The 15,141-nt window shown below is 44.4% G+C and overlaps 1 protein-coding gene and 1 long non-coding RNA gene across 2 annotated transcripts in view; one reads left to right on the top strand and one right to left on the bottom strand.

Annotated features, from left to right (window-relative positions):
* Positions 1-15,141, top strand: part of CACNA1I (calcium voltage-gated channel subunit alpha1 I) — a 699,757-nt gene that overhangs the window by 643,075 nt on the left and 41,541 nt on the right. The window contains exon 32 of the mRNA XM_063940720.1: positions 1,684-1,800. Coding sequence (XP_063796790.1) covers positions 1,684-1,800 — 117 coding nt within the window. The remainder of the gene's footprint in view (positions 1-1,683; positions 1,801-15,141) is intronic.
* The window catches only part of LOC134958253 (uncharacterized), a 94,568-nt gene that overhangs the window by 74,644 nt on the left and 4,783 nt on the right, over positions 1-15,141 (bottom strand). The window contains exon 2 of the long non-coding RNA XR_010186923.1: positions 6,916-7,044. This is a non-coding gene — a long non-coding RNA (uncharacterized LOC134958253). The remainder of the gene's footprint in view (positions 1-6,915; positions 7,045-15,141) is intronic.

A 15,141-nucleotide genomic window follows, 5' to 3' on the forward strand; every position in this document is an offset into this window, starting at 1 on the left:
TCTAAGCTGTGCTAAGCTGCCACAGCAAACATTATCCATAGTGTGAAGGGCTGGTGCATGCATGTTATTGATAGCTCAGTTTGAGCTTTCAGTTCCTTTATTTAAAATAAATAAATAAATAGATAGATCGATAAATAATGCTAAAAAAATTGGCAGAAACATTTTTTTTATTTTGGCACATTTTGGGCATTATACGCTTTGATAATGGAGCTCTAAATGTTAAGAAATGTAAGTATATTATGGGACATCTATGAAAACCTGGGCACAAATGACAATGTAAACGTGTTCTAACACCAAATAATCAATTTATTTTACTATCTAACTTGTAGTACTCAGTATCAGTTACAGCACTGTTTCTCAAACCCAGTCCTCATGGAACACTAACAGTGCATGTTTTCCAGATCACCCAGCTGGAGAACAGGTGTGTTAATTGACTAATGCAATAGATTTACAGGTAGTATTAATTATTCATCGGGATACCTTGTTCTGTAGACTTGCATTTTTAGGCTTCTATGAGGAGAAACACTGGGTTACAGTATAGTCTGTATAGTTACCTGTGGACCAGTTTCCATAGTTGTTCTAAGAGTTCTGCCAGGTCCCCAGTACTAGACAGGGGTATGGCCAAGGGGGCGTAGCCACCCCTAATTGTGAAGATCGAGGCTTCTAACAAGTGATGTAGGTACACCTCCCTGACAGGGCTGGGTCAACCCCAGGCCCCCAGATGGGGCCATCTTTACCCCCCTTACGGTGCATCTGTCCCTAATAAAAATAATTTGACCAACTCACTTAGTTTTCAGGGCATATTTCCAAGTTCCAGATTGGTCTATATTTGTCCCTGGACATAACTTGAATAAACAGATAGAAAGTGTTAAATGTTTATGTGAACACAAACTTATATAACTCATGACTCTGGTTATGTTTCTCTGTGGCAACTATCTCTCAGCTGCCTTTGCAAATTATATTTGTAAATCATGGTGTATATATATATATATATATATATATATATTTTTTTTTTTTAGGAGAAATAAATTAGTAAATAAATAGTAAAAATAAAAATCTAAAACAAAAACACATACAGAAAATTATAGTAAAACTTGATTTGAAATTTCCCCAAAAAGATTGTATGTTACTTCTATGTGTGTATGGAGCCAACACAGTTTAACTAATGGGCATATTAACCTCGTTGTTGCAAGCTGCTGCTAAAATTGTAATTGTCCAAATTTAGCCCTGTCTTCTTGTAATGTAATACCACTGTTGGATGAATGATGTCCATTGAAAAAAAACACAAGAGCATTGTGGAAAGTGTTGATATAATTGCCAATTAACGTTGCTGCAATGTGTATTGATTAGTTCAGCTCTTAGTTACTAAACATTATGAACCACTGTGCTCTCCCGGAGATGAACAGTCCTGTGGGTACCGCAATGGGTTTATCTACAAACAGCACTGCTGGCTTCTATGCATTGCTTATGAGTTGTATTGACTTTGTGCACTGTGGGATTAGCACATTGGATTATAATAAAATATCTGCTCTCCTGTGGACATAACAGTCAGGGGTTATTTTACTAAAGCTCCTGTAAACTTAATTCGTTAGTCAGAGATTGTATGCTAAGCAGGACACAACAAATAAACTGTTTGAACGGGTTAACTCACAAATCCGTATCACTAATAATGGTTTTGCTTAGGTCCAGCTGGCAGAAATGGAGGCCTTTTCTTTAACCTCTGACAAGTCCTCTTCAGTATTGACTGATGATCTCAGTTCAGAAGATCAAGGTGTCACAAGTCAGTTAAAGGAGATGAAGGTAAAAAGCATATTTTGTATGTAAATGGAATTCAAAGCAGAGGAGATTTTAATTATTGCCCTTATCCCCATAGATTATCTTGGGTAGGGTTCTCAGAACGCTCTACATAACAGCTCATTTTACAGTATGTGTTCATTTTATGCCTTCATGAAAATGCCAAATTGGATGTTCTAAGAATGGTGCTTCAGAACAGGCAAATCATATTTTCTGCAAATGCATTGTGTTTGCAATTTAATTGGAAGCAACACGTAAGCTGCAGAATGATACGCAAATATTATTCACATTTACAATACAGGGAAGCAGAAGCTTGAATTTTTATTAAAAACTCATATGTTTTTTATTTTACATTACATTTTTTCTCGACAACCTGAGCCATTTATGCATGTAGGATTCTAAAGAAGAAAAATAAAAAGTGGTATTTATAGTGCCAGTATTTTATAGTAACTACAATATATGCAGTTCACACATATCCTTTATTAGCGCAGGATATTCTTTAATTTATACAATATTTGCAGTATTTGCTGATGAGCCGGTACATCCACACAGGTTATATATGCAATACTATATTGCCCTACTGTTCTGATTTAGACAGGACAGTCCTGATTTAAGGGGACTATCCCACAGTCCAGCAGATCAGGATTTTGCCCTACAGTTGGGTAATATGTCCCAATGATAGATGCCCCTTTAATGCCACGCATACAAGGTGCTATATGGCACTGATGGAGTTTTGTAGGGAATCAAAGGGGCTAAAGATCTTTTCAAAACATTTGGCCTTGCTACTATTTAGTGCGCCTGCTTGCTGGGGTGCGATCATACTGCCCTGATTGAGGACAACAAAAAGTTTGGAGGTAGTGTATGGCCATAATATCTAAGTCCTATACACTACTTTCCAGTGTTCTCCTCGGAAATCTTTTCTTGCTGGGTGGCATTATGTGGCATGTGAGTGGGGAGAGGTTTGTGGGTGTGTGGCTGTGTGCGAACTGGGAGGATGATAAGAGCTGTGTGGCTACATGCAAACCAGGAGGTGGGGAGAGGTGTGTGGCTGTGTGTGAACCAAGGGGTGGAGGGGATGGAATGAACCCTACATCAGTAGGTAAACAGCAGTCCATCGTGCATCCTTTCCCCCTCCCATCCGGCATCTCATTTTCGGTTTGGTGGGCACAGTAAAGGGGGAGGCTGATGTGCTTGTCTACAGTGGTAGGGTAGGCCGGGTTGTGGTGGAGGGGACTGCCAGTATCCTCTTTCCAGCGGGGATGGCTCTCACAGGTTGGACCAGGGTTGAGGAGGAGGGGGCATCCGGTATCCTCTGAACAGAGAACTGACACAGCCAATAAGTCACACTGTGCTGACGTTTCCATCAGTGCTGCGTGACTTTTGGTCATAGCACTGCCGGACAGCAGGGAAATTTTGCCAGGCAGGCTGCTGGAGATATATAGCATGGGAAGAACACTGTGTACCTCTTTAGGTTCCTAGGTTTGCTGGGAGGTGGAAGAACCTAAAGAGGTGCACAGTGTTCACTGCTTTGGGGTTTACAGTATTTGCTAATGGTCAGTTAGTTATCATTTTCAAATTGATGAATATGGATCTCAATCGATGTTATGTTACAGGGACTGAAACACATTTACTAACAGGTGATTTTTTTTTTTATATATTCATTTTTAACAGTAAATATGGGTTTTAGTCCTGGAAGTACAACACCAATTTATATCGTTTTTTTCGTAAATTGAGAAAAATTATTGGAAATCCACCTTTAGAAAATATACTCCCAAGTGAGCAGAAAGTATGTCTACACCTTCATGTCTGCTGTCTGGATCATCTAACCGCACAGCCAAGTCATTGGGCATCTAGTGGGTTCTGCTTAGCTGTACACAATGGGGCTGATTCAAGTAAGATCACAAAACACGATCCAACCGCAAATGTTCCGAAAAGGATGCGGGAGCATGCTTATCACCCGTCCTGCGCATGCGCCCCCATTTTCTGCGGGGGGCAGCAGAAAATACAAATGCCTCAGCCTATCAATCAAGCAGAGACATTTGTGGGGTGGGCGGCAACACTCCATATCCTAGGCGGAGACAGAGCGTTGCGTGGCTGGGGCAGGCAAAACGGGGTTGGCAACCTCAAAACGGGGGGCATAGCGTGATCGCGGCGGCTGTGTGACGTCACACTCAGCCGACGCTATCGGAAAGACGGCGGCGGGCCTCCTGCAGGCTCAGCTTAGCTGCGCCGGCAGGACGCAACCCTAATTTCTGCTATCAAGCAATTTCTGCTTGATAAAGTGGTGGTGGTGGTGGGAGGAGGGGGGATGGCGGTCAGCATGCGGGGCGGCCTTGCACTGCAATGCCCCAGCATGTGATGATGTCATGGATTGCAATTCTGCTACTTAGCAGAATTTGCAAGTCAGCCTGAATCAGGCACATTGTCATTACTCCTCCTGCATACTTCATTATACTCCAAGGATTTCACTGTGCAGAACTAGATTGTCATAAATAACCATCTACATTAATTAACGTCTGCTGGAAGTACAGCCCGAACCCCTTCAAAGTAAATCATTGGTCCGCAGTTAGAGACAAATTAAACATCACTTGTTCATATAGATGTCCTAAATATATGTAGCTAAGTAAAAAAAGGATAATGGCTACCTCAAATGGATACCAGGACATTATATTTGTACACAGCTGTGACAGTCCATGCCATATACAAAGTCACTGATAGCACTTAAGGGGTCTATGTGTCACTGGAGGCAGTGGGGTTCCAAAAAGTATCAATTCTTATTCCATCATATTGCAGTGGTAAGAAATTATTTTTCTTACTGGTTAATAAAGAAAACTTCAACTCTTTGCCTAGACAGCTTTCAATAAGAGCCTGTCTCGGCAAAGAGTGTAAAATAGTGTTCTTTATCACTTTACTTCCAAGTTCTCACCTGGATTTTCATTGCGCTATACTATAGAGGGGACCGTCACTATAGAAGGGACAGCAGCAGCATTGACATTTATAGGGATTGTGGTCTGCAGCATTAGTTTGCCACACGCAGTAGATATCTCTGAGATTGCCAGCATGAGGCCACCTCCGCGGCGCCATCTTCCCAGTGCCATCTCCGGAAAGATGGTGCCGCACAGTGAAATCAAAGACTTTGGCACCGTGTGTGGAGGAGGGACCTGCTTGCTAGGCAAGATGCAGGGCTGGACCTGCTGAACAGAGGAGGAAGCCCACTGCCACCTCAGGATTTAATATCCCATTTATTACACTAATCTAGTATGCTACAGAATGACGGTCATATCTCTACTGTAGTACATGATGATCAGCTCAGTAAATGTAGATCATGGCCTTTTCCAGTACTAAATACATAATCGTACGCGCCATAAGGAAACAGAATATCAGAGCTGAATATACACCAGCGCCTACAAGATTCATCTCATCTATGACATCAGTTTAACCTTTCCACTGGTACTAATGATTGGGATTTGTCAACCTCACACAGTCCTAAACTTCATGGAGATTTTTTGCTTAGAAGTAAACCAAGGGCTAAAGGTGTGTAAAGTAATTGTGAAACATGCAATATCACAAGAGAGCGCTAGATACCGATCATTACTATATAAACATTTTATTCAATCACATAAAATAAAAGCATAAAAAATGCAATGCATATTTTCATAAAAGAATTATTCTCACTGCTGATATTATTTACACGCTGCCATATACTGTATCCCAATTGTATATTGCACAGATGTCCACATCCAAAAGACCAGTGTGGCTGGTTCGCTCCAAAGCAAATTATAAAGTCCCAATTTGTTTTAGGGAATGTGAATGGTGTTCACTAGATGGTGAATGTTCAGACCTTCTGATGAAACCGTGGTTTGATTTTCACGGAGAAACATGTTAAGGACATCTCACGCTGCTGTTTTTCCCTGAGATCTACACAAGCACAGCACCACAGTCCGTATTCCAGCACACGGCAAACTGCCTGAATTCTGCAGCTACGAACGGCGTCCTACCTCCCCGGTGAACTGAATAGAACACCGCCGCTCCCACCAACCACAACGGATTCCGCATGCTGACAGCCAGCCTCACATGAGACTCTAAGGAATAAGTGGTGAGCACAAAATTGTTTGGCAGTCGGGGGAGGTAGTAGCATAGCGCCCATCGTTTATACAGCTGAACATTCACCATCTAGTGAACACCATTCACATTCCCTAAAACAAATTGGGACTTTATAATTTGCTTTGGAGCGAACCAGCCACACCGGTCTTTTGGATGTGGACATCTGTGCAATATACAATTGGGATACAGTATATGGCAGCATGTAAATAATATCAGCAGTGAGAATAATTCTTTTATGAAAATATGCATTGCATTTTTTATGCTTTTATTTTATGTGATTGAATAAAATGTTTATATAGTAATGATCAGTATCTAGCGCTCTCTTATGACATTGCATGTTTCACAATTTATTTGTATCTATTTGAGTATCGCAGAATACTCATGTGGGAGCAGCTATAAGTATATAGATATCAGTATATCAATTCTATTATATACATTGGGTGAGCAACAGCTTTATTTTGTGCCTTATATCAGAGCGCCTGATTTGATCATTTTAGGAGTCCTAATTATCAAGCACTAAAGGTGTGTACACATGGTGAGATTTGGGCTAACCCCGATTCTCACTATGCGATAGCGACTAGGTCGGAGCCGCAAGCCTAGATGACTGTGCTTGCGATACGGACTATGGGCCTAATTCAGACCTGATCGTAGATGTGCTAAATTTAGCACATAGACGATCAGTCTGCAGAGATGCTGAGGGACACCCAGCACAGGTCTAGTCCATCCCACATGTCAGGCCCGACCCCCCCGCGCACAAGTACAAAAGAATCGCACAGCAGCAATGCTTTTGTACTGGAAGAGTAGCTCCCAGCCAGCGCAGCTCTTGCGTACTGGCAGGGAGCTACTCATCGCTGTCTTGGTTGCAGTGGCTGCATGTGCCGTCACGCAGCCGCCGCGGCCTGCACCCCCCAATGGTCCGAGCACGCCTGCGTTGCCAGGACCACGCCCCCTAAATGGCGGTCAAACGCAAAATCAGAAGTCAAAATCAGAAGGAAAAAAATCTTAGTGTGTACACACCTTTACTTGTTCTGTATTCAATTAAAACAGCAAGTTTGTTTTGCCAGGACTGTTCTTCACTGGTCAACAACGATTCCTCATTAGCTTTTGGGGAGTCTGGGTAGGTTAAGCACTGCAGTCTGTGACCATCTGTAAATTTATAATTTTAGATAAATTACAGTGCAATCAATTTAAGGTCAGCATAAGTCACATTAATGGCCAAGGTTAACGTTTCTGATGTTATGAGTCACTTAAAGAAACGTTTCCAGGGAAGCAATAATGCATCCACTATTATTACTCACAGGGAGCATTTACCCTGATTAATTCGTGTTAACAGAAACCTGGCTGTATAGAGGTTTTTTTTTTTATTATTCCTCAGTGACAAACTGCATGAAAGTAACAACTGAACATTGGGCCCGATTCAGGCTGGATCGCTAATTGCCATCCAACCGTAAAAATTACGAAAATAATGCAAGTGGCTATGCTCCATTTCCTAGGCAGAGACAGAGCATTGCAGGGCGTGGCATCAAAACGGCGTTCGCACCAGGGTGGGGGGAGAGGCGGCAGCAATGCTCCTTTTCCTAGACGGAGCGTTGCAGGGCGTGGCATCAAAATGCGTGGCGGCGCAAACAGGGGCATGAACAGGGGCGGCTGAATGTGATCACACGCAGCAGCCACGATCAGAAAAATGGCGGCGGGCTTCCCGTATTTATAGCAATCAAGCAGAAATGGCGGTGCGATACTTAGCAGAACTTGCAATCCTTACTGAATCGGGCTCATATTCTGCCTTAGCCACAGTGTAAATTTCAGTTCTTATAAACGTTAATCATGGAAGATTTTTATTGATAACCCATTACCAGTTTAACAATTGTTTAAAAAATGATGACAAACAATGATTGTACATGTGCTACACAAATTAGATTTTCTCTCTAATTACATCATAATTAGCTTCAGGTTTTTTAGTACTTAATACAGTACTTAAATATAGTGATCAGTCACGTTAATCTTGGCCCACTTTAACTAATATTCTTAATCGGTAAACTATGTGGAAATGTGCTATAATTTTAACATGATAACATTAACTCGTAATTAAATTTGCATTCAAATCTCATTCTGCCCAGTGAATTGCTCTTTGCCTTAATGGTGAATACTATTAAGCATAGACACATATCACAGATTCTATTCTTTAATCCACATCCTAAGTATAATCAGTATTCTTGGCTCTTTACATAATCTATATTTGAAAACACAGTTGGGGTTATGTACAGTATTATTATACAAAACAGAAGTGAGTCCGCACTGGTAATTAAGAAAGAATTTATATAATTGATTGGTGGTGCTCCCGGAATTTTTTGTAGATACAGACAACAATAATTCCAAGAGGGGAAGAGAGAGGACAAAGAAGTATCTTCCAGGAGCACTCTTATCTATAATTATTTCAAACAGTCATTTCATTCATCATATGATTGAAGTCCCTTGTTGTGCATCCCAAGAAGAAGTATATTAAAACATAACCTTTAATTAAATATCACAATAAAAAATTATGATATAAAGTAATAAGATAAAAGAAGAGGGTGTTTCGTCCTCAACAAACACCTGTAAATCTTAAGGTTGTATGTCCATCTGCTGCTGCATCCGTGATCAAAGGTGCCACCGTGTGCCCGCCTTGGGTGTCCGGAGCAATGGCCACCAGATACCAAAAGGGGAACCACACCGCTGACTGGATACCTGTTATTGTAGTTATGTACAGTATGCCAGACCAAAGCCTTGTAAAGTCATTGGTTTATGGTACAATTGCTGTTCCTTGCCCTCCCGAGTGTTCATTTATGATTGGTCCATAAAGTTGCCTGATGTTCGGTCACACCCATTGTACCTACAGCTGTGAAGTATTCCTGTGCCATAGTGCAAAACACTGCCTACTACACTGTAGGTACCTTCTCCCTCATTACACTGGTATTTTCCTGATATTCTATAATGCACTATTTGGGTTAGAGGCAGAGTTGAACATACGCCATTTGTGGATCTTGCGTGAATCTGCATTGCACATGCTCTGAAAACATGCACCCAGAATGCACGGTCGTCCATGATTTGGACACATCAACACCTATGACTGTAGGGTTTGACGGAACACTCTTATATAAGCAATGTTTCAGTGAGTGCGTGTTTATGCAAATGACAGCCAAGCAGTCCAGAGTGCATGTAAAAATATACATAATAGTAAACATATGGTTGCACATCTTAGGGCTGATTCTGATTTGCATGCTGTAGTAGCAGGAAGCCAAAGTGAGAAGCCGCAGGTTTAATATGGGGGTCCCTGCATATGCATGCAGAATGCAGTGCCGCCCACTGATTTTACACATACCACTATAACCATCACCATTAGTGCTTAACCATCACCATAAGGCTAGGTGCAAGAGATTCGTCAGAAGCAGCCTTCCCTTCCTTGTATGCAGTGGTGCCGAGAAGTGGGGGCATGTACTAGTTATCCGGGCTACCTACTACCAACTGCATCAGCCTTTTTGGTGGGGAATTCAAATGTTCACTTGCCCCCTATCTCCCGTCTAAAGTGACGAGAGATAGAGGGGCAATATTCAAATGGCCCTCATTATCACGCTGATTACGACCAGTACATTCTGGTTTAGGCACACGAAGCACCTAAACCCGACTAAACTAATGGGTGCGATCGTGAAGAGACCCATTTGGGCGCCCAAACGTGTCTCTTTGGTGTCTGTTTTTTCCTATCTCATAGACAGGGGAAAAAAACAGACACCAAACTGACTTTTCAAACATTTGAATTTAACCCAAAGAGAGGGAGAGAATTAAAAAACTACTACAATACATCAATATAAATTTATGAAGATATACTGGGGTATATTCAATTGAAGTTGGATCGATTCCGACAATCATTTGTCGGAATGGATCCGACCTAGGCTATTCAATGCATTCTCAGTTCGACTTTAAAAAAAGTCGAATTGACATGCGGGAGCTTAGACGGGGGAGAGCAGTGCTACAGCATCCTCCGGCGCTGCTGTCCCCGTCTCTGCTCCCGCATCTCACTTCGACTTTTTTTAAAGTCGAATTGAGATGGTCAAAAAGGGGGCCAAAACCGGTCGGTTTTGCCCCCGTTTTCGACACAAGCACGCGGATCGGCAGCTATTCCGCCGATCCACGTGCTTTTCGACAAGTCGAATTTCTCGACTTGTCGAATAATTTGGGGTTAGATTAAATAGGTCGGAACCCCTTCCAACCTAAAAAAGTCAAAAATGCCATCTTTTCGACAGACGGCAGCTTTCGACTTCAATTGAATATACCCCACTGTACTTCTGAAACCATTCTAGTAAGTGCTTAGTGTGCCTCCACCAGGTGAAAAAAGCAACTCACTTTTCCAGCTGAACACCTCAAGTCGGTAAATGTAAAAAGTAGGTGTATCTTTTTTAACAAGTACCTACTTGTGAATACTGCTGAAAAGGGAGTTGATTTTTTCACTTGGTGGAGGCACACTAAGCATTCACTAGGGTGCTCTCAGAAGTATATAAACATATATTGATGTATTGTAATAATTTTTTAATTCTTTCACTCTATCTTTTTGTTTTTCATTGTTGATGACTGTTATTCATTAATTGTATATATCTGCGATAAGCGCCATCTGCTGAGAATCTACAGTGTTTATTGTGTATGTTTATTTTTATTGATCGATATTGAAGTGTGCAGCTCTAGGTTGCGCACGAGGGAGTGTTCACCTATATTGCATTGTATACCTTTTGTGTACAATGCATTACTCTATTAAGGGCATAATTCTACCATCTTAAGAGCATACACATGATGTAGTCTAGGTGGCCATACACCTAGTTGGCGGGTTGGAACGAAAATCTGGTAATGCATGGGAGCAAAGGACCATTTCCTCCCAAATGCCGGAAAATAAACAAAAACTGTTGTTCAGACAATTAAGTTAATTTAAATGGACATAACCAACTTGTACTAATAACATTTTCTGGAGTATGGGAGTAAATGGCAGATTGTCATTTGGTCGCAAACAGATGTGCCCAGGTTAATCTTACTCGCTAACGGGTCGTGGTGCAAATATGCTGCAAATGCGACTTTGCAGCAAGCTGCAACCGTTATGTGGGAGAGTATCCACCACGCGATCCTATGGACATTCCCAGCGGGCATGTTAATAATGGCAAAATAGTCACATTTGCTGGTATTAACATGTAAGATCACAGGGGGTAATTCTGAGTTGATCGCAGCAGCAACTTTGTTAGCAGTTGGGCAAAACCATGTGCACTGCAGGTGGGGCAGATATAACATTTGCAGAGAGAGTTAGATTTGGGTGGGTTATTTTGTTTCTGTGCAGGGTAAATACTGGCTGCTTTATTTTTACACTGCAATTTAGATTTCAGTTTGAACACACCCCACCCAAATCTAACTCTCTCTGCACATGTTATATCTGCCTCCCCTGCAGTGCACATGGTTTAGCCCAACTGCTAACAAAGTTGCTGCTGCGATCAACTCAGAATTAGGCCCATAGTGGACACATCTGTACATTACCAGATTTTCAATCCAACCACCCAAGCTGTTGGCTGGTTGGAAAGATAATCTTTAGGTGTATGTCCAGATTTATCATTTGCAGTTGGCTCAATACTGTACAGTAAATAAGGGTTGTGCTACATCCCAGTACTTAGTAAAACAGTAAAAGCAGTTTTGGGCAGAAGCAAGTTTGAAACCCTTTAATTTCTTTCAATATATTGTGTGCACAGACAATATGGTATGTTGCACTTGTAAAACAATTATGAAACATAATTTTGCTTATGGAATGCATTCATCTTCCTTTCTTTGACAGTAATATTTGTGCTGCTGGGAAATTCTGCACCTTCCACTATCTTAGCGTAGGCATACACTTATACCCCTTTCAGACCGCACAAATAACCTAGTATTGACCCGGTATATTGCCGGGTCGACGCGGGTTATTCCCGAGTTATTACCGGGTCAGGCGCAGTGTGAATGGGTTACCCAGCTGGTACCCGTTCACAGCCTAGGGAGAGGCGGCGCAGAAATGATCTCATCTCCCAGCGCCACCTCTGCACCCGTCCCCGATGCCTCCGCCGTCCCCGCCCCTGATAGCAACCCGACCTGGCAAATTGCCGGGTTGGAAAGTCAGTTCTCAATTTCCAATGCCTGGTCACACCCGGGAAGGACCCGTTTCCAATTCCCGGGTGCGACCTGTCTGAGATCTGAAAGCGGTATTAGCGATATAGTGAACTACATCGCTCATTTTCCCCTTCCTGAGCAGTATAGTTTACTATATCGCCCAGTGTGTATGCAGGTTGTTAACGACCCTTGGTCTCGGCCGTGCATGCAGCTCAATTTGGACTCATTGTCCAAAGCTGCATGCTCCGGCCGGCCGCGGCATGACATCACTGTGACTATCATTAGTGATATCACACAGTGTGTATGCCCGCCATCGGGGGGCCCGGCCCGGAAGGGGAAACACTAGGCGTGTCGCTCACCAAGCACATCGCCTAGTGTGTACCCACAGCGGCGTTCCTACAGTCTACAGCGCATGCGCAGAACTCAGAAAAATGGCCACCGCTGCATTTTTTCGGAGTCCTGCGCATGCGCTGTAGACTATGGCACTGTGCCAGAGTCTCTAGCACTCAGTGCACTAGCAGCGGCGGTGATGGCTGCATGAGATGGGGAGGGCCCACACACAGTCACCAATGGACTCCGGTAGATAAGTATGGAAGAAATGGGTGCAGTGTGGGCACCCTCTGGACCCAGGGGCCCGTGTGTACCGCACACACTGCACGCATTATAGATACGCCAGTGTGTACCCACCCTCACCGTCAGTGGCGTAACTAGAAATTTTTCTCCCCCAAGCCAAAAAATTCTTCGGCGCGCCCCCCCCCCATAATTGGCACCAGGAAAGGGGCAAACATGTGCGCGCCGAAGGCGCGCGGCGCCAAAAAGGGGCGTGGTTTTGTTTAAATGGGCGCGGCTTCGCATAAAGAGGCGTGGCATTGCAGGAATGGACTACCTTATACCCCAGTTTTGCAACCTGCACGCCCAGACGTTAGCCACCACAGGAAAGAAAAATAATCCTGATTCATGCCCCTTCCATTATTTGTCATTTTTCCTCCTTATAGTAATGCCCAGTATACATTATGCCACATACTGCAAAGGCCCTCAGACATTATGCCACACACAATAATGCACATGACACAATATGCACACACCGTAATGCCCCCGACACATTATGCCACACACCGTAATGTCTGTGACACATTATGACAGGAATCGCAATGCCCGTTATACATTATGCTACACACTGCAATGCCCCTGATACATTATAGCACATACCACAATGCCCATGATATAGTATACCACACACCGCAATGTCCGTGATACATTATGACACACACCGCAATGAACCTGAGACATTATACCACATACCACAATGCCCATGATATAGTATACCACACACCGCAATGTCCGTGATACATTATGACACACACCGCAATGCCCGTTATACATTATGCCACACTGCAATGACCCTGAGACATTATACCACATACCACAATGCCCGTGATATAGTATACAGACACCGTAATGCCTGACACATTATGCCACACACCGCAATGCCCATTATACATTATGCCACACACTGCAATGACCCTGAGACATTATACCACATACCACAATGCCCGTGATCTAGTATACCATACACCGTAATGCCTGTGACACATACCGCAATGCCCGTTATACCCTATGCCACACTGCAATGCCCCTGAGACATTATACCACATACCACAATGCCCGTGATATAGTTTGCCACACACCGTAATGCCTGTGACACATTCTGACACACACCGCAATGTCCGTGATACATTATACCACACACCGTAATGCCCATTACACATTAAGTCCTACATTAAGGCTTCTAATTACTTTTAAATTACCTGCTCGTTGCCAGGGGTTTCATGCTCTTGGTTCCATGCACGGTGCCAGGGGTTTTCATGCTCAGGGTGTCATGCTCGTTGCCAGGTGTTTCATGCACTCGGTGTCATGCTCGTTGCCAGGGGTCTCATGCACTGGGTGTCATGCTCATTGCTAGGGGGTAGTGCTTGTTGCTAGGGCTGTGCTCCCAGTGCCACATATGTCCTCAGTGCCAGATATTCCCCCACGGTGCCAGGTACTCTCATGCCCCCAGTGCCAAATATAGCCTCTCCCCCCAGTGCCACATATGCCCCCAGTGCCAGATATTCCCCCACAATGCCAGGTGCTCACGTGCCCCCAGTGCCAAATATAGCCCCCCATGTGCCAGGTACACATACAGTGCCATATATGCCCCCTCAGTGCCCCCCCAGTGCCATATATGCCCCCTCAGTGCCTCCCCAGTGCCATATATGCCCCCTCAGTGCCCCCCAGTGCCATATATGCCCCCTCAGTACCCCCCAGTGCCATATATGCCCCCTCAGTGCCCCCCCAGTGCCATATATGCCCCCTCAGTGCCCCACCAGTGCCATATATGCCCCCTCAGTGCCATATATGCCCCCTCAGTGCCTCCCCAGTGCCATATATGCCCCCTCAGTGCCATCTATGCCCCCTCAGTGCCCCCCAGTGCCATATATGCCCTCAGTGCCCCCCAGTGCCATATATGCCCCCTCAGTGCCCCCCGCAGTGCCATATATGCCCCCTCAGTGCCATATATGACCCCTCTGTGCCCCCCCAGTGCCATATATGCCCCCTCTGTGCCCCCCCAGTGCCATATATGCCCCCTCTGTGCCCCCCCAGTGCCATATATGCCCCCTCAGTGCCCCCAGTGCCATATATGCCCCCTCAGCGCCATATATGCCCCTCAGTGCCACCCCAGTGCCATATATGCCCCCTCAGGCCATATATGCCCCCTCAGTGCCCCCCCCCCTGTTCCATATATGCCCCCTCAGTGCCATATATGCATACCTCCCGCAGTGTCCCGCGATGGGGGGGGCAGTTGGGAGGCTCCTACAGTCACTGCTCTGCATAGCAGAGCAGTAGTGAATAGACGCTGTGCGCATGCGTACAGCGTCTATTCAGCGCAGACAGTGGGAGAGAGGGCATGCCAGCAGCTCACAGAGCGCTGGGCATGCCCCCTCAGTGACTAAACGGGGGCGTGGCCCGCGATCGCGGGTCCTCCGCGAAGCCACGCCCCCTTTTCATAGGGCACGCCCCCGACACGCCGGAGACTCAGAGGGACACAGGAGAGGCGCA

Source organism: Pseudophryne corroboree, chromosome 9 (assembly GCF_028390025.1).
Source record: "Pseudophryne corroboree isolate aPseCor3 chromosome 9, aPseCor3.hap2, whole genome shotgun sequence".
NCBI lineage: Eukaryota > Metazoa > Chordata > Amphibia > Anura > Myobatrachidae > Pseudophryne > Pseudophryne corroboree.